Source organism: Camponotus vicinus, unplaced genomic scaffold (assembly GCF_025532165.1).
Source record: "Camponotus vicinus isolate PSW18456_S1 unplaced genomic scaffold, iyCamVici1.0 SCAF_13, whole genome shotgun sequence".
NCBI lineage: Eukaryota > Metazoa > Arthropoda > Insecta > Hymenoptera > Formicidae > Camponotus > Camponotus vicinus.
The window spans coordinates 3261813-3281627 of NW_028141949.1; the positions used below are offsets into that span (position 1 = coordinate 3261813).

At 38.0% G+C, this 19815-nt stretch overlaps 2 protein-coding genes across 14 annotated transcripts in view; one reads left to right on the forward strand and one right to left on the reverse strand.

Annotated features, from left to right (window-relative positions):
• The window catches only part of Crtc (CREB-regulated transcription coactivator), a 36141-nt gene that overhangs the window by 14702 nt on the left and 1624 nt on the right, over positions 1-19815 (reverse strand). For 5 of the 13 annotated variants that reach the window (XM_083087233.1, XM_083087234.1, XM_083087232.1 and 2 more), the window contains exons 2-5: positions 18951-19199; positions 4178-4445; positions 2567-2669; positions 2221-2371 (exon numbers count right to left, since the gene is read on the reverse strand). In XM_083087233.1, the coding sequence (XP_082943359.1) occupies positions 2221-2371; positions 2567-2669; positions 4178-4445; positions 18951-19199 (771 nt within the window). Of the gene's footprint in view, positions 1-963; positions 1057-2220; positions 2372-2566; positions 2670-4177; positions 4446-7427; positions 8151-18950; positions 19200-19815 lie in introns of those variants that run through there. The other 8 variants (XM_083087228.1, XM_083087237.1, XM_083087230.1 and 5 more) reach the window with 4 other exon arrangements.
• Obp1 (odorant binding protein 1) lies at positions 14803-16717 on the forward strand. The gene is made up of 6 exons (XM_083087247.1): positions 14803-14956; positions 15168-15252; positions 15727-15815; positions 15887-15989; positions 16082-16146; positions 16333-16717. The coding sequence occupies exons 1-6, from the start codon at positions 14897-14899 to the stop codon at positions 16348-16350; spliced, it is 420 nt and encodes a 139-aa protein (XP_082943373.1). The 5' UTR covers positions 14803-14896; the 3' UTR covers positions 16351-16717.

The window sequence follows — 19815 nt, forward strand, 5'->3', positions numbered from 1 at the left end:
TTTTTTCTGAAAGCAGTTGCAAGAGATTCTGGCACTACTCTAATCGAATCGTCTAACATTTAAGAAAGCACAGAAAGCATAGAGTGTTGTTCTCATGCAACCATTGCACCTCCTAAGTCACATTCTCCACAACAAACAATATAATTACACGGAACCGAGGTAATATTCTCTTACTGCGATTACTCGAAGAACCGTATACATCTTTCAAATTTTTATTTGCATAATGCGAACTTTGTTTATTCACATTCCAAATCTATGTTATGTATAATTGCAAAAAAATTTATTCTAGCTTTAGATATATTTAGAACTGCATTCCCCTCGATTCCGTAATCTGCCATTGAACAAATACGAAACATCCGAGCAATCGATCGTCATTACATAAACTTAATTAAATGTGGTGAGCAACATATCCTTGAGAAGTTTTCCGAAATAGATGCTAATAGTGTTCAGGGAAGCTATTAGGTAACTATTTAAGATTCCAAACGGAAACGAGTTTTCGACTGACGAATTCCATAGCGAATCCGAGCCAATCACACTTTGGTGCTGTCAGCGATAATTTACGAAATCTCATTAGGATCGGAATTAAATCTTTATTTGTTCGCGAGATATCGGAAACATTTCGATCGTTTCGGATATTACTTGGGTATTTATAATAAATTAAATGACGAAAAATGAAATCACTCCGAAACGATTCCGATAATAGATAGATAATAATCTTCCTCATAAATTATTTCGGATACTTCGTATGTTCTGCAACATTCTATGGCAACGGTTCTTAATCGAGGTCTACGAGTTCATCGTTCATACGCGAAACGAATATTTAAAAGAGGAATTTTGGGCTCTTTGGAGAATTAAGTGAATTCTAAAAAAGATCCCCGGAATTCGTGTCGCTCGTAATTAAAAAGCCGCTGCCCTATAACAGTAGGCACAATCCAAGTAATACGGGGCCGCGAGGATATTTACTTGGACGCTTGACGGATCCTGTGAAAAGGACAGCCTACCAGCTTGTGCCAAGCTGGTCGGCGACAGGTTTGTGGGACTGCTCGTTTGAGGACTCTGGAATATACCAGCGGTTCGACCATTTCAAAAAAAGATTTCCGCATATTTTCAAGTTTGCTAAATCCTACTTGTCTACGAGCCTTTGTTCGTACAAGATTGCAACTCGATATTTTATATATGCGCGAAAGAATGAAAAAAAATATAGGAACGCGATTGCCCCGCCAAAAAGAGAGAATCGCGGGGAAAAACGCGATGCGAATGAACAATTACGATATCGACATCTGCCTTTTAAATCTTCTCTAATTGGATATCCTTTCGTCGGCGGTATCAATTGTAGTACGTTAAGTTAGTTAAACGATCTCGCTTCGCGCTCAAAAGCAAATTGGTTAATATTGACGATATCGGTCGTTCTAAAAATAAATAAATGCTTTCCCGTAAATAAATATATGTTATCAACTTTAAAGTAAAACTTATCGAAATGTTGACACAATCATAAACAATCTTATTATATAACAAAACACACGCATATATACAAATATAAGATAAATATAATGTCTTAGCATGTAATTTTTCTGAAATAGAATCTTGATTTACCCAAGATTTTAGGTAACTGAATAAAATCTGAGAAACTCTATATACAAATGTCAATCTTTTATTCGTCAAAATACTGTAAATCAAAGAATTAGAGATTAAAAATTTTATTTCTGATCTACACATCTAAAGTTTAACTGAAATATCAAGGTATTGTTGTATAAAGACCAGACAAATTAAATTATCCGTTAAATGTCAACGAGTAATTTCATATTTATTTTTAGAATCTATTTGGCGATTGTATATTCGCGAGCAATAATCAAAATATTTTCGTGTTTCTTATTTGACACGTGCAAAATCTCTCGGAGGAATATATCTATGTGTGTACGCGCGAGCCGATAATAGATGCGTATTAATAGTATTATTAACACTCGCGCAAACTATCCTATAGTACGCTATCGTTTCGGATGTCGTTTGACAGATACTTTCTCCGAGAGAGAGTCAAAGATAGATAAAAAATAAGAAAAAATAATAATTTAAAAAAAGAGAGAAACATCGCTGTAAAAGCGATAAAGACTCGTTCAGAAACGTGCAGCCTCGCGTAAAGTGCGTGTAAGATCGAGCGGAAAGGAAAAGAGAAAACGTTATTATATAGTCAATAGTATGCCATAATCGATCGGACAAACTTACGTTGCTGAACGGCGTACTACTCGAATGATCCTCCTGATCCAGAGGAGTGTGAAGTGGTGATGGAAAATGTACGTTGCTCAAGTCGGGCAACGACCCCGTGTTGTTCCCTATCGGTATTTGCTGCCCCGGTGGTTGCGAGCTCGGATATATGCTGAAACGGAAAATTTCGCGAGGATTGTTACGTTAATGCGGAATAAAAATGAAAAAGAAGACGAATGCAAATTTTATCGAATTTGACTCCACGATATCGACGCAAGAATCGATTGTATATTCAATTGAAACACTTTCCCGGAATCTTTGTCGTTTGATAAAAGAGGTAATTTCTTTAATATTCAAGGATACGTACTTAATCCCAGGCACTCTAGGCATTTCGCACGATGATCTTGGTCGTTCGATGAAACCGTGATGAGGATGATCTCTGTTGTCGTTTGCGGTCATAACGTGCTGATCTGTTAATTACAGAATGCCATTTATAAAGCTTCGTAATCTCGTGATGGGGCATCGCGTAACAAGCGATTTAAGATTTTAATACGTCATTCGCGTAAAAATAATGCATTTTTTATTCCACATTTTCTTCGTTTACACTTGGAGCCATACATTACTATACGATACTGAATATAAAACGGTCATCTTAGTATGGATCCTCCGTTACGGTTGTGTAGTATGCATGTGTTTCTCAAACTAGCTATCCAATTTCTACGGAGCAACATAATACCGCTTACTAACGTTACTGTCGTATAATATTTCACATGCCTCGTCTAGCGTAAAATCACTTTGTTGACTTTCATAATTTGTCGAAGTAATTTTGATAGCCTTTATCAAAAATGTAATGTATTGTCACTGCTCTAAAAATTTTGCGTGTCGTGTTGCCAGCAAAAGAAAAACTAAATTTTATCCATAAATAATTACAATGATATATATGAAGATATATATAAATTATATCATATTATATATAAATATAATAGGTAATATTAATTTTTGTTGACGTGAAGAGTAGTATTTTAAAAATAAATAATAATTCAATTTCACGAACGCTTCGGCATAAACTAGAGGCTGTAATTAGCCTCGCGAATACAGGACGTAAATTAAACCGCAAGAATTTCGGATTTATAGTTCGAAGTTACGAAAGCGGATTACGCTGTGTGTGCACTTCAAAGGCAAACTCGCAAGAGGTCTGACAGGTCTTTTGCAAAATTCCGTAGGCAACCGCTTAAGAGAATGGAACGATGTCGCGATATATAACGAGGTAATATGGTAATGACGAAATTTCCGAGCCGAGTTATTCGCGTCAAAAAAGAAGCTTCGCGAAGACGACGCTATTTTACATAGATGAGCGACTAAGTGACGCTAAAAAAAACTATATTATTCTCTTTATACGCGAATATTAGATCATGCTCGAATTTTTAAACGAGAGAGTAAAAACGTGATCTTTTTCGTCGCACATACAGATAAATCATGCAAATATGTACGACGCATCATTTCACCGGTCTTGTAATAAATTATTAGTGGTATAAATGACGTTTGCGCGACAAGTTTCATGCAGGGTGACTTTGATTAATCACCCTTCCCTTTACAGACAGACTACGAGGAAAATTACGTTCAAAGAAATGTGATATTTTTGACAGAATTTAGATAAGATACATCGGATGTTTCTCAACCGCGATAAATCGGAATGTATGGATCGAGAGACGAGAGGGGGGACTAAGAGTTGTGTGTTTTTAGGAAATAGATATTAGAAAATAGATAGTTCCGAGGCATTAATTTCGGTAGATAAGAGTGCTTCGACGAAACGCGTTATATTGCGTAAGATCCCATCATCTTAGATACGCAACCGACGCAAATGAATACGCGGCTTTTCCATAACTTTTCATCATGAGAAGAGAGAAAAAAACGCATCTCCCTTTCTCTAACAAAACAGGTTTCAAGCTTTGCAAATAAAAGAAAGAGGAGAACCGACATGCGTTGCTACCTCGTCGATGAGGTATGGCGGAGGTCGATTGGCAAGCTTCGTTGGCGCTTTGATGAAGAGCCGAGTCTGAGTTTGTTCTGCGCCAGGTATCCGGCGGGGGTGGCGACAGGTAAGGGACGCCGCTGTACGGCGATGTGTCGTGTCTCTTTTCCATGGGTCGGGATCGCATCGGCCCCACCCCCATACTCCGGCTTCTGTTGTCGCTGCGGTACACCATGGAGTTGTGTTGCATCTCCTCCAGGTTGCTGAGCGCCGTCTGCAAAGATGTACGCGGAATATTCTTGAGAATTTCGATCGACAGTACGGTAGCGCGGGAGCGTGCAAACAAGTTGCATACATACACACGTATATGCGTGTGTACGTGTGTATAATAGCGACAGTGTAAAAACACGTATAAATCGTGCGATAACAGACAGTACGTATAATGCATGCGTGTCATGCATTTTTATTTTATTGTATTTTTATGCAACTAATTTGCACAAGTCATGATTATCGTGTGATATACGCGTATCTCTCATGAGATTTCAGTGCGTCAAAATAATTTCGGAGATAAATATTCTAAATATTCTAAATATTGTTTCGGAAAGGAAACGATTGCATGGATTCATAAACGCTATTCGCGATTCGATTCGCGAGGTCAATGAAAATGAATAGAAGAGAGAAAAATAATTATATATGAATCTATCAGAACTCAAATTAATCTTAAGTTTATAAAAAGTAGAGCCGACCAGTTTGGTTCCTCAGGAGGGGATCATAAATATATTTTCAAAAATTCAGATTATTAACGATAATTAACTAAAGCCTGTTAAAGAGGCTATTTCGCCGAAAGTTATAAAATAACGCCAACGAATTTTCGCCGAATTCACGAGATAGATTCGTGCGCCTTTACATGCAAGGGGGAGGAAGGGAGTCGAAGGGAAATAATTCACTTCTATCTTCGTGCTACGGTGGGAAAACCCGTTTTCTAAACGCACTCCGGCACCATTCGACCAGCCATTTCGAGCGAAGAATTTTCTCGTTTCGCGGATCCCGTCTTATAAAGCGTCTCTCGTCTGTCTACTTTACGACCCCACTGTCGCGCGTGTCGCCGTTTATGGACGGCGATTAAAACGATGTGAAGAAATTTAATGTAGCTATTTCATGCCGCGATCCCATAGAAATCCCGCCAAGTGTTGGGTGTCTCGCCAGAGAAAAATCATTACGCGATGAAGAAGAAATCGGCCGCGTCGACAAATAAACTTTATCGCGACATCTCGCCTTTTTCACCATATGCGGTGAAATTACATGCCGGAATAATTTACGGAATATATCGCCGTCTCACGCTTTCCGTCACGGCTATTTTTGCCACGCATTTGATTATCAAGTTATAAGCAAACACAGTTGCGATCAATCTCCCTTTACGCCGCGCCGCCTCTCGTCGCGACGACATGTGCGACAAGGGATATTCCCGAGATGCAACATCTCTGCTTTGTATCCTGAATAAAAGAATCTGCAAATCTGCAAATTGGATGTCGCTAACTCGGATCGGATGATACTTGCGTTTATCCTTCAAGAAATTCCAGGTAAAAATTATTCATATACGTCCTTTCTAAAGCTTAAAATCTTTGATATTGAGTTTATCTCTTTGCATTTTCTTATAATAAACCATATCTGGCATTATAGATTTACATAATACGCGAATAAATAAAATTAACCGATACAATTTATAACACAACAATGATTTCGAATCCATTTAAATTTTGTGACACTTTTCCGAGAGAAAAATCGCAGTATTAAAAAAAAGTGACTTTTAAAGTCCATTATAAAAGAACATAAGCGCCGGATTTTAACGGAGATAAAACGATTTCGCGTGGGATTTCGGGCTTCCTGTCTGCGGCGCGGGACCGCGAATTCAATAAAGAAATCTCTAGCTGCTCCCATGTTGGCCGCCATGTGTTGGCCGAACGTGGGTCGCACAGCTATTACCTAATATCAGTTGAATTATGCGATAAACACGAAACATCTCTTCCATCATGGGCGTTCGTAAACGACATTGGACAAACACGCATGTCATCCGCTCACTAATCATACTATTGATGTCGAAAGGTGTTTTGACAATCATGCCGGAAGTGGATACGCGAGCAAGACAAAGTTAACATGTGGCGCAAGCCTTTTCGAAATTTATTAAAACCACACATATGCAATCTTATTATCAGATAAAAAGTTAAATCTCTTTCATGTGTATTGTATGTATGCACGTAATCTCTTTCCATACTTGATCTATATAATCCCTCTTATGCGATTGTATCTCTTATATTGCGAGAAATTTTTAAAATCCTCGCTTGTCAAAGTAATGTTTATATTGCGATGCAACAGTTTCCACGTACTTGGAATTACGCCGATGATGTAACAATCCAGCCAAGCGAGCGATGGATTTTATCGAAGCGTATTTTGCGAGGAAGTCTAAAAGCGCGGTGATACAAGTCTTAACGAGGGTCGCTCCCTACTACGTTAGGATACCCCATTTACATAATGTGCAGAATATCGTCTGGCATAGTGACGATGCAAGAATAGCCCCACCGCGACTTTTTTACGCCGCGCACACGAATAATACACGCAACACACACAAATATACACATATGGATGTAACGCACGCACGTATTCGTCTCATCGTGTATGATAGAATAGATGTTAACATATTCCGTCGCATATCGAAGTACACGCTCGCGCTCTCCCAGTTTTATATAAAGCCTTTGCTGGGATAAAACATGTCCAGAAATATAAATAACGATGTTATAAGCAGCCACGAAATGCCATTAACTTGTATGATTTATGATGCAAGTTTCGATAAAGGGGGAAGAATTTGAAACGCTATTTTAATAAAATACAAAAAGAAGAGAAAGTTTGTTTGAAAGAGAATCTTTTCTCCTTCTCGCCAAGTTTGTAAATAGAGATTTTCCTATATATGAAAAATGAGAAGATACGAGAGTGACAAGTTTCTCATAATTATAATCGTCGAATCTCCTTTTTTTTTAAGCAGGGGTATTAAAGGCACTCGAGAGAGAAACTTTCCGGGAAAGAAGCCGAAACTTACTAATTACATAAGAAATCTGAAAACGTAACGACTCCGCACGAGGGTCGACGTATCCCCATTCACAACTTTCCCAATGTCAGGGCCGCGGGTGTCGCACGAGACGGCGCGACGCGGCGCGACGCGGTGCATCGACCAAGCCGCGCGGCGCTCGTTGAAGAAACGTACCTTCATTTAATCGTCAACGCTGACAAGGCTCACGAATTCTCCATGTCGAGCCGAGAGTCGGACTCGACCGTCCTCGCGTGCGGCAGATCGGTATATTTATTCGAGAGAAAGAGAGAGAAGATACAAGAACGGCCATGCTCTTTTAAATATCGTGTATTTTCTTGAAAAATCTGCCATCAAGAACGAATAATTCATTTGCGAAGACAATGACGCGATCAAGGCCGCGTCTGTCGCTTAGAACGAGTTGGCGATGTTTTACGTGTGTCTCTTTTTCACGTGTGTTTCTCTCTCAATAAGTTTCAACGGATTAAAGAGAGCGTTGTTGGCGGCTCATCACGTGCCGACAATTGGAATGGACGCTGCGGATGCACACGCGACAGCGATTCTTTCTGTCTCTCTTTCTCTCTTTCTCGAGAGCTCTCCTCCTCACCTGAGTCTCGACACGAGGCCCAGCGTTAGTCTCGCGAAGAGCAATCCCGTGACGGACACGCGAGACACAAAGCTCTCCGCGATCGATGTTACGTTTACATCGCATCGTCTCCCTCCTTCCTCTTCCTCTTCTACTTTCCGCTCCTTGTCGCTCCTTTGAAAAGGAATGTAATTATTCCGTTATCCATATTCAAGAACGAGATTACGTGGACTCGCGCTCCGAAGTGGATGGCAAATGTATGGCACGTTGCGTCGTTATTCATTCAAAGTGCAAAGCACTACGTTGCACATACATACATATGTCGCTTATAGTCTGCTCCCCCTCCTCCTTCCCTCCCGAGAATAGAAAGCAACGAATTTAAATTCAGATTTTGCGTCGCGATACGAAAGAATTGAAAAAGACTTTTTCTCCGTCCGCGAAATAATCATAAGAGCTAAAAAGTATTATACTTTTGGATCTTTCCTGAATCTCCGAAAAAAAGAATTTGCTCATTTTATTCATATGTTAAAATCTGGCTTCGGACCTCTCACCTACAGCAAAACAGACTTCCAACGCGAAATTCCTCGCAACTTTCTATTAATCGTTTATTAATCTTTAGATTCATTTTATAACGACTTTCTATTAGCTATTCACATGTCTTATATTTGTATATCGTTTGTCTTGTTTTTCAACGAGCAATATTAGGCGACTATATAAGAAGAAATCTGTTGGAAAATGTATCATCGATGTAATTCTATTTATTAAATTTTTACGCAAATGATTACAAAAGTTATTACCGTTCTGACACACACATAAGAGCGCGTTAATATTTTAAATTGATTAAAGTTCATAACTAATTTTTTATATTTTAATTTCGCTAAAAGCACGCGACATGTCTTTGATCGAAAAATTATATTTCTTTCTCGCAGGCGATAATCTGTTAATTCCCTTTAAAAAAAAAGAAAAACTATTTTCGAATGTTGCACACGCGTCAATACGCAGAGAGTTTACGCCTGAATGATGAGAGAAAGCGCAATGCGAGGTTCAGGCAAACCTCTGGGTTTAATTGTGGCGTAATTGTTGTCACGGAAAAAAATTAATATCTTAATATAAAGTATTAATTTTAAGCATCGATATAACTTGAGCATCCGCATATATATGTATAATTATAAAGTTGTATAATATTTATACTTGGTGCTTAAGAAATCTTGCGACGCAGTTTATAACTTATATCTCCTCGGCTTGAATGAACTTTAATTTGGTTTTAAGGCGCGCGATACCGCTATTAAATATTCATCCGACTTATGTCCTTCGGCTCTCACAGATGATATTCAAGGACACCGCGGCCGATCGAACGCCGATGACACTTTCCAGGTTGTAATTATATCTTCGTTTGACCTCTTATGCAAGTCGACCGTCCGATGTCGGATCGCTAACGGTGCAGTGGAATGAGAAATTATGGAACGAGGCAGAATCCCTCGCGCGAATCGCGCCGTGTAAGGATTTTCTCAACGAGAAAATCAAAGACCTTCGGCATTATCGGTTAATATTACGTAATACGGGAGAGAGACGATCAAACTTTTGTCAGAATTGCGTTGAGAGAATTCCCGCATCAAGATTATCCTCCTTCGATCTCAATCTAACATCTACTTTGATACTTTAAAGCATAATCAGATCACTCTCGTGTGAAAACTATTTAATTTCTAGTCCTGTAGAAAGAAGCTATTCTTTTAAACGTCCAAGTAAGAGATTGTTCATTTATTTGGGATCCAAAAAAATAAAATTTTTATATAAATTAAACTCGTTGAAATCCTTTATTAATTTACAAACTTAAGTGAGAAAATTAGAAGTATGAAAATTTTAACTCGAACTGACTTCGAAAAATACTTGCTCGCTGAAAAATTAAGTAAAGATTCATCTCGAATATCGCGTTCCAAAACGAGAAGATAATAAAAACGTACAATTAAATTCTTATGATTTAACTGCTTACGATTTAACGGCGACATATAGATCTGAATTTCGAGCGACTCCAAGTATTTTTATACACCCTTGTAGAACGAGAACGTGCGAGACACGTACTGTATGAATGGGGCGAGAAGAACCGATCGTCGTCGCTTCCTTCCTGCGATCTCGTGCTCGCTCGCACAGTTCTTTGCTCCAGCGACCTAGGTTCCTACCCTTTGCCTCTCAATGACAACTTTGCTCCACCCCCACACACACATACACACACGTACACGTACACATGTCTGCGTCGCGACGGCCCGCCGTCTGCCGTCTCCCGTCTCCCGACGGCGATGACCCACTTTGGCGAGGATACCCATCCGCCATTCAAGACTGCTAGCTAGATAAGAAAGATATAGGAAACGCGCCTTGCATCTTTAACCGAACTCGTTCGTACACCCCGTATATAAACGTGCGATACGCGTAGATAACCCGATCGCTCTCTCTCCTCGCGATTTATAATTTTCCTCTTTCGCGATTCATAAATCATCGCGAGGCGGCAGTAATAAATCTTACAGAGCGGGGTCTTAAACGGATTGTTTCCTTCGTATATATTGCTGTAGGCGAAATCCCCGGGAATCTCGAACGCGAAACGAACATTATCTTGGAAAATCGATCTTTGGGGCTACGATGGATGAGCGGATCGAGGAACGACGATGTTGTTTTCCAAAACAAACGCTCTTGACAATATATCGATGCTCCTGGAAATTTTTCGACGTATACAACCTCTCTCGATCCTAAAACGATAAATTCGCAGCGTCAATAATCGAAACTGCAGCAGCGGCTGCGGTTGTCGACAATCGACACTCTGGGAACAAATGAAACTAGTGAACTGCGAGTTACCTGCACGACGATCAATATTCCGTATGCGAGTACACACACACATACACATACACACTTGTCGCGAAGCACGTGTACGCGGCAGTGTTTGTTTTCTACCATATCGCCGGAGCTTGCACGGTTGTTCGCATCATTGGAGGGATACTATCCTTTCATGCGAACTTTCCTCTAGACATTCTAAAGGGTGCAGAAACGTCCTGTTGGAGGCGCTTTCTTTTTGCGTTTCTTTCGTTTTTGAAAAGATACTCAGATAATAAATTAATGCTTCGAATTTAAATTTTGTATTACAAAGTAATAATTTTTTAAGATCTCTTTTCGAGCTTCATATATCAGGTACGTTTAAATGAAATACAGATTGAGATTTTTATAGGACAACGATTTTAATTTACATTTCAGATAAACGTAATCGGAGCCGATATTTTTAGCTAGCTGCCATTTTGCGATCTTAAAAAATTACGACAGTCTTACTGTAAGTAGGTACGCTAATGTTAGGTATAACTGCGAAAGATAAAGTGACAAATGACATAACGGTATCATCGATCGTATCACATTTGAGATACTGCTATTTATATTTTTCTGAGAATGAAGGCTCGTACGCGCATCGTCTACGGAGTTGCCATTCAATTAGATTGCACCGAGGCCGAGCCGAGCTCTCGCACGAGGCGTCCGTCGTCGTCGGCGTGAACGGCGGATAGGTGCGCCACGACACGTGCGCAGGAGCAGAAATCCGCCGGAAATTCGATCGATTCGGTGCGAGAGCGCGAGAAAGTTGGACGACGGCGGGAAGACGAGCCGCGGATGCAATCGCGAGCGACGAATGATCGAATGGCGACGGGGGAGAAAGAGAGGGAGACAGAGATGGAGAGAGAGAAGTCTTTTGACCCCGATTATATCCGCGGGGGAGTAGGCCCCGATACGAAACATGTCTCTTTGCCCGATCGAAACTTGGCCTTGGCTGCCTTCGGTAGCAATGCACTCGCTAATCGCGAATGATTCTTAGACGCGTAGTGCATGTGCACTCGGACTTTCGAGATATGTAGATTGGGTAGAAACGAGCTCTGTTTAAGGTCGACACTAGCGAGATCATTTTCGCAGATTTAAGATGGTCACGAGATGAAATGTATATATAATTTCTTCTATTTTAATCTCAATCATATTTTTATGCATCCTAGAGAATTTCGAGATAGATTTAATTTATGTAGGAATTGAGTTTCTAACTTTGCATCTTAAGTAGGCGATAAAATAGATAAAATAGTTATAAAAAGAGTGATCTATTTGAAATATTTAAATAAAAAGAAAGAGAGAGAGATGTGAGATTAAAAATTGAGATGAAAAATAGGAGAAAAAAAAAATTTCGACTCGGATATCAGAAGCTTGCTGGGGAAGCAATTTGTCGCTCCAACTGGCAACGGAAATTCAATGCAACGCAGTGCATACGGGGATATAAAGTGATATATAGGAGACTCGCACTACCCTCGAACCGCGCGCTGTATCAAGGTCAGAGTGTATTAATAAGCACGACAAAGCTCTCTTCGTGGCATTGCGATACTTGGAGACTAAACAATGATTTCTTATTGTCCTCCATGATCGATCAGTCTCACGCGAAGCTATAAGCTTAGAAAGTGTATCACTTATTCAGGAAACTCGCGCGCACCCACAAGGTCTGTCAGTACGAGGAAATGCGACTGCATTATTCCAAATTACATACAATTTCGCGATACACATGTTATCTGCGTTTCAGGCGAAACGCTAAAGATCGACTGATCGGAATTCGAAGCACGTTCACCAGAATTGGTAAAATTCCATTATTTTTGGATCCATACCAGTGGTAAAAATCGGTATTTTTCGGAAAAAAACTAGCAAAGAATTGGTCTTTTCTAAAAATATTAAATAAAAAATGTTTTTATCGATATTCGTCAATTGAGAGAGTATTTTTTAATTTAAGCTTGATATTTCTAATAAGCTTTATATATTTCTAATTTAAGATTTATATTAAAATAAAATCAATAGATTAAAAGAAGCGACGTAGAAAATAATATCATTTCTATTACGAGACATATATATTGAATGGTAAACGCAAACTAGATCTATAATATATATTAATAAAAATTTTTTAAATTCCCTATATGTATTTTTCTCATTAAAAAAATTAATGTAAATTTAATGATATTTATATCTCCAAAGTTTTTATTTTAAAGATATATTTTATAATAATTTAAATAAAAAAAGACTTTATTATTATATTTCGATTTTCTTAATACAGTGATTAGTGTGATTTATTCTATAAAGTTATATGAATATATTTCAATGTTATATATTTGTCACTTTTATAATTTTTGTCAGTTTATTCATTGGATAAAGTCAATAAAAACTGGAAGGCTTACGGATTTCATATTATATTTTGTCTCATTCGTGAAAAAGATAAGATCGTTTGACATTAAACTATTTCCTGTATGTGATTTTAAATCGTAATTTTCGCAATCGAAAATGTATTTTTTAATTGATAACACGTTATAATCCTTAATCGCGTATTTGATTCTACCGTGAGACGCGATAGATCGTAATTAATCAAATTACGAGTACAGTGTAATCCGATTGAATGGTATATCGAAACGCATCGGCACAATCGATCGAATTATTGTTGTACTATGTAATCTAATTAATTTTCAACGATTGCAATGGTGGACAGAGAACAGCGCGAACGAGAAAATACGGAGGGTCAATCAGACGAGTTCATCGATTCGATTTAATTTACGGTTAAATTCGCAGACGTTATTTTTTGTTTTCGCCTCGCAACAACTTATATGACATTGCATATTGTTGTACATTTTAATTGATTCGTTGTAAATTTGTATGATGCTTTTTTGCTATGAATAAATCGAATACACGAATTCGCTCATTGTTAACTTATCTCCGACAGTTACAAATCGTAATTTCCGTAAAATAAACAATTACATCCACATTAGCAAATTACAGCAATCATGTAATAAGAGGCCTATTGTATAATCTCAAGTCATTAGAGTGATAATACGATCGGAAGTATCGAATTACCGTATCACAAACACGAGCACAAGATTGCTACAAGATTTTTCCCCGTTTCTTTTTTTATCTCGAATTTAAAACGACAGAGTCAATTTTCAGTTATTATCCATACCCGCTAATTTCCCCGACATACCGGTGATATTGTCGATGATTCTTACAATTTGCCAGTAATTTGGTAATCATGCGTTGTATGTTTACTGGTTACGACACTATCCTCCGTGAATATACAATACCTTCCGCATTGTCAGCGGATGCATATTGTTTACAGTGAATTATCTTTTATATATTCCATATTATTGTTTTATATGCTTTTATGCGAATATTATAAACTGATTTGGGAAAAACGAATACATTACAATTAAATGAATAACTAAACGCTCTCCTGAAATTTAGAATCTATAAAATTATCTATGGCAACGAATAATATCAGAATTGAAAACACCATAGGGTCGTGCATTGAATCAAATAAGCGCCCGTCTCCGGTTAAGGATTCAATGGAGTGCCGTTAATTACGTGTATTAAGAACTTCCCGTTATTTAGCAGAAAACAAACATCGCGCGACTTTATAATTCGTATAAAAAAATAAAAATTAAATAGAATTTAATAAAAAAAAACATCGAGATGGAAATCACTTTCCCTTCAGTTACAATTTTTTTAAGGAGGAAACTACAAAATATCATATTGTTCAATATTAAATGATTTTTATACACATATTAAAGGTAAAAAAATATTTTATTAGACTAATTGATGCATTTAGCTTGACTCTATCGCGTAAAAAACGGAAGAAAGAGAGCAAAATTTTTCCTATTTCGTTATAATTTTTTTCTGTTTGATACGTAAGCGACAAAAATCGAAAAAAAATTCCGAGCCAAATATGCATGCATCTAAATCGATCTATACATTGTGGATACGCAGGATATGTCGAAGGTCGCGAACACACGTAATCTCGCGCTGCGCGCTTCCGTCAAGAGTCGGAAAATTAGCTGGGGTTTAGGCCGGCGACTTTGAACGGCGGAGAGCCTCAATTAGTAAACGAAGGATATGGCATTAACCCTCTGTTAAGCACGCCCACATCCCGTTGTTGTGGCGTTATAAAAACCGCGGGTAACCGACGCGGATCGTACATTCCGTCGTAGAAGTGACATCTTTCGAGGCGAGTAAACGTACACAACAAACGATGCACGTGTCGGTGATCCTCGGCATGGTGTTCCTACAGGCGATTTACGTGTCCGCCGGGGTAAGCTTCTTTTCTGGCTTACTTTCGATATCTCGCGGAATAAATCCCCGATAGGGATCAACATTATAATAATAATCGACATAGTGATCCATTATACTATCGCACGTGCACGTGTCTGCGCGCGCGCGCGCTGTTTATTGGATGGTGCTAAAGTCCGAGACGCGAGAATATCTGCCGCGATGCTCTCGTAATAAATTTTGATTCTGCTTAGCCACCTGACTGGATCCCCCCGGAAATGTTGGAGATGGTTCAAGCCGACAAGGAACGGTGCATGGCCGAGCACGGGACGTCTCAAGGTGAGTCTCGCGACTAAATGGCGTAATCAACATTCGGCCGATAATCCCGCGTTCAGACGCTGGCAAGTTTATTCTTCTATTCTATAGCTCTAAAGTAACATTTTATTACGCAAAAAGAGAGATTATTTTTTTTAAATTATCTTTGTACATGGAGAAAATTTTTCAGTACAAATTAAAATAAAAAATACATTTTCTCTTACAATGTTTTTATCATAAGCTGGAATTTAATATTTAAATTTGTTATTATCAAAATTGAAAATTTAACGCAATTATGCACTCGTTTATGCATCATTGGAATAATTACAGTAGTCTTTGATAGAATATAAAATGTATATATTACTGAATAAAAAATTATGAGTTCCATGATTACAAAATTTATACCTGTATATATTATTATTATATATTTAATTTTTACTGTAATATTTTCTCCATATATCGCGCATTTATAATAGACATTTTAATTTCGCGATGCAGCGCTTATCGACGAGGTTAACGATGGAAAACTTTCGAACGATCGCAGTATAACGTGCTACATGCATTGCCTGCTCGACTCATTCAGTTTGGTAATTTCTTCAAGTATTATCGCGTTTATTATCGTATACGGCGAAATAAACACTCATCGAAACTTTGATAGGTCGATGAGGAGGGTGACTTGGAAACCGAGATGCTGCTAAGTGTCATCCCTGAGGAATTTCAAGAAATAGGTAGCAAGATTTTGAATAAATGCGCCAAGCAAGGTAAGTCAAAAACGCTTTTTATCGACGATAATTGTTACTTCATTGTTGGCTCGCGAATCTCTTCCCGTTCTAACTTTTAATCGGTATTTTAGACGGCGCGGATGTTTGCGATAAGATATTCAATGTAGCAAAATGCGTCCAAGGAACAGTGCCAGAGGTAAATGTGTATACGTGTATATGCATGTGTATGTATGTATGTGTGCATGCGTTTGTATGTGAATGATGTTTCTATTGAATAATTTAGCAAGATTAATTTCGCTCTCTAAGTTGGGCGGTTATTCAATATCGTAAAATATTGTTTTATTTTTCTTTTTAATTAATACGCCTAAATGTATCGTTGCAGCTTTGGTTCATGGTTTAAGTTCAACGTAGAAAGAATATTGCTTCACAATTGTGTGCGACGCCATATGATGTTACGACACAAAACAACTCCCTCATGGAGGAAAACGAGGGACAAAGAAGTAGTATAGGGATGATCTGAATTATGTAAATTAAAAAAAAATAGTCATTTGTATAATAATAATAGTAAGTAATCATGGTAGTAAACACACATGCGGCCTAAATAAAATTAAAATGGAAAATATTGTAAAATATTGGATAAATTTATAAATATGCATTGAAACAGATCCGAGCATAATAACGAATTGAAGAGAGGGTCATGAGATATCGATGCGTAATAATGAGCTATTTATGAGTCCATGTTTAATTAAATAATTTTTTTATGATTTTATGCGCCTTTGATTCCAATACCATTTAACTTTTTCAACTCGCTCACAAAATTGTATTGCGTAGGAAATGAGGTGGAGTGTCAATTAATTAAGCAAGATTCGCGTTGTAAAGAACAAATAATAGTTGTAAGAGAGATTTATTAAAAAAAAAAAAAAAAAACTCAAGTAACGTCAAAAATACCAGATAAGATTTATTAATTCGTGAGACCTCGAAAAAAATTGAAAAGTTTAGTATATGTGTGTGTGAGAGAGAGAGGAATAAAAAAGGTAAGTTTATAATTTGTAGAAGTCCATTTATAGAAACGACTTTGTACTTAAAATTGGCGAATTATAAATTTACCTTAAGAAAAATCCACATGATCGAATAAAACCTAATTCGAGGTTCGGCTCGATAATGTGGATCCCACTTTAGATTTGAATCCGATGTCAATTACATGTGAGATAAGAATGTCTCAATGGACCCCGAGTGCCATAATTTCGGCAATCTTATATATCATGCAACAATCTACCTATGCTAATGATTACTTGTTTACGCACAAAGCAGTATATATAACTACGGTCTTTATCAACAAATCATAGGTATTACACGCTTTGTGATTTCATGCCACGGCTATCAGTATAGCATACGGAAAAAATATTGCGTAATATCTTCGTTGGCTCTCTGTCTAAGATGACATCGTATAATTTTCTCAGTTCATGCGGACACGAGAAAACTTCATTCGGCAAATTTAATTATTGCTCCGAACATTGCATAAAATTACACATTTTGCTACTTTGAAATAATAGAGTCAACAATAAAATTTAAATTTTATCAGACACATATTACGCACGGACAATACAATATACGTGCAATATTTTTATAAAACAGAGTAATATAAATTTTTAATTAGTTTGCTAATAAATCCATTATAAGTTATCGGGACTGTTTAAAATTTGACCGTCAATTTACATTCATTAAAACTTTTCGAAATGTCCGATGTAGGATCGTCGCGATTTCATTTATGTGACTTTGTTTATGTCACTAAATCCCTCGGGAAGACATATTTGAAATTATGCATAAATTAAAATCACTAATGATTGGGTTCGGTCATAAAATATTCTTATAAAAATATTTTCCACATTTGAGATCTTGCATCATTTTTAATAAAAAAATAACTTTATAATTACCTGATAATTAAATATATACCTATGATGTAAATGCAATATACAAAGATTCGATGGATATCTACGTATGTGATTTCAATCTTTATTAATTCTTTTTAGCGTAACATCGGAAATAACATTTACATTGGAAATGTACGCAATATTCATACCATTCATCAACTTTTATTACATTTCGTTCGCTATTTTGATCATTGCGGGTCTTAATTTAATTATTGCTTAAAATAACCGACTACAGCTATGTGATATCTAATGTGATCGAAAATATCTTTAATTCGTGCTATTATGTATATACGTGCCATGCAATTGCATTACTGTGCAAAGACATTGCAAAGACATTGGAGAAAAAAGAAAATTAAAGAGATTCCTACGAAAAGAAAATTGCCACGATCGGCATCAGTCTCGCGATCCAGAGTTCCTACTCGCAAAATACGAAATAGATTTTGCAATCACATTGGAACTTGGCGCGAGATAAAGCAAGAAAAATGCCTGCGATGCGGGACGATCCTTGAAAACACAGACAAAAGTCTTTCGCGTATCTCGTAAGGGAAGCTTTCGCTTTGGAAAAGCGTCAAAATGATGCGGCAGGAAATTGTTTCGTCCCGAAGCACAAAGTTATTACTTTGAAATAATATATATACTACCGAGTTTTCGCAGAATAACAGAGATCAATTTTATTATTCGAGCAAATTTTTCTGGAGCTAATCAAAAAACATTGATTTTAAAATGAGTCGGAATAAACTGACATTAAACTTTGTAGTCTTTTTATATACGTCAATTTAAAAATTTTTGCAATTTACAAACTTTCGCAATTTAATTTGACATTCATGTCACTCCAAGTACCATATAAAAGATTCAATCGGCACAAAAAAGTCTTGATCGCGCATCTCTTCAATTATCTAAGAATGGAATAAATCTGTAAGACGGATATGAGACTGAAGAGCGGATCGGACGAATTTTTCTCCGTGGAACGCGAGAAGGCGGGGTAACAGAACGGAACGTTCGGGGGACAATAAAGCCGAACAACAACAACAACAACAAGGCGCAGCTTGGAGAATCAAGCGGTACAGACCTTGAGGTCGATCGAATGGATCGCGCCGGTGTGCGGCGAGGAGTGCTCTTTCGCGTCGTTGCCGCAATTGACATTGTTGTTAACGTTCGGCAGCGAGCCGCCCGCCCTGAACTGATTGCCCAGGTTAATGTGCAGATGTTTGCCGCTCGACTGCGGTGGGCTGGCGCCGGCACTCTTGACGGACAGAGGGGTCTCCGGGACGCCGGATCCCGTGGGACTAGCACCCACCGAGCTGCTCGCCGAGGCCACCTGTGCAGGTCCGTCATTGACAACCATTGACAGCCGTCTCGTAAACGATCCCCTTAATATTTACGGATCTCCCTTCGCGAGTGAATCGATCCCTCTTTCCACGAATGTGATTTCGCGAAAGATCAAGGACTCGTTGCCTTTCGTCTGACATATCGCGTCAATTTTCGGAAAAGTGATCTTGTTGCGAAAAGTTCCGGCCAAAGTTTCGTTGGATGTTATTAACGATTTCTCCCGATCCCACGAGATCCTCGGAACTCGCGCAGTTTTACGTTTTCGCAGCGTAGTATCGGATAGATTCCTACGCTTCGATAAACAGGTTCTTATCTACGTAGCGAGTTCCATTCTCCGATTGCCAATTCCAACGGTACTCTAGTCGGCGTTCTCCGAGCGAGCAATTCGGAAACGCGCGAAACTTGGCTTGTAAACAGATTGCGAAATCTGACGAAATTTTTTGCATCGCACACCCAGTACATAAACTGACAGATGAGACACGACAGATGCTGGTTTAAGCGAAAAAATATAACAGTTTCAATGGAAACGTGTAACGATCGAAAATCTAGAGTTAAATTTACACGTTTCCGTTCTAAATTCTAATTGAATTTCGACATCCATGTAC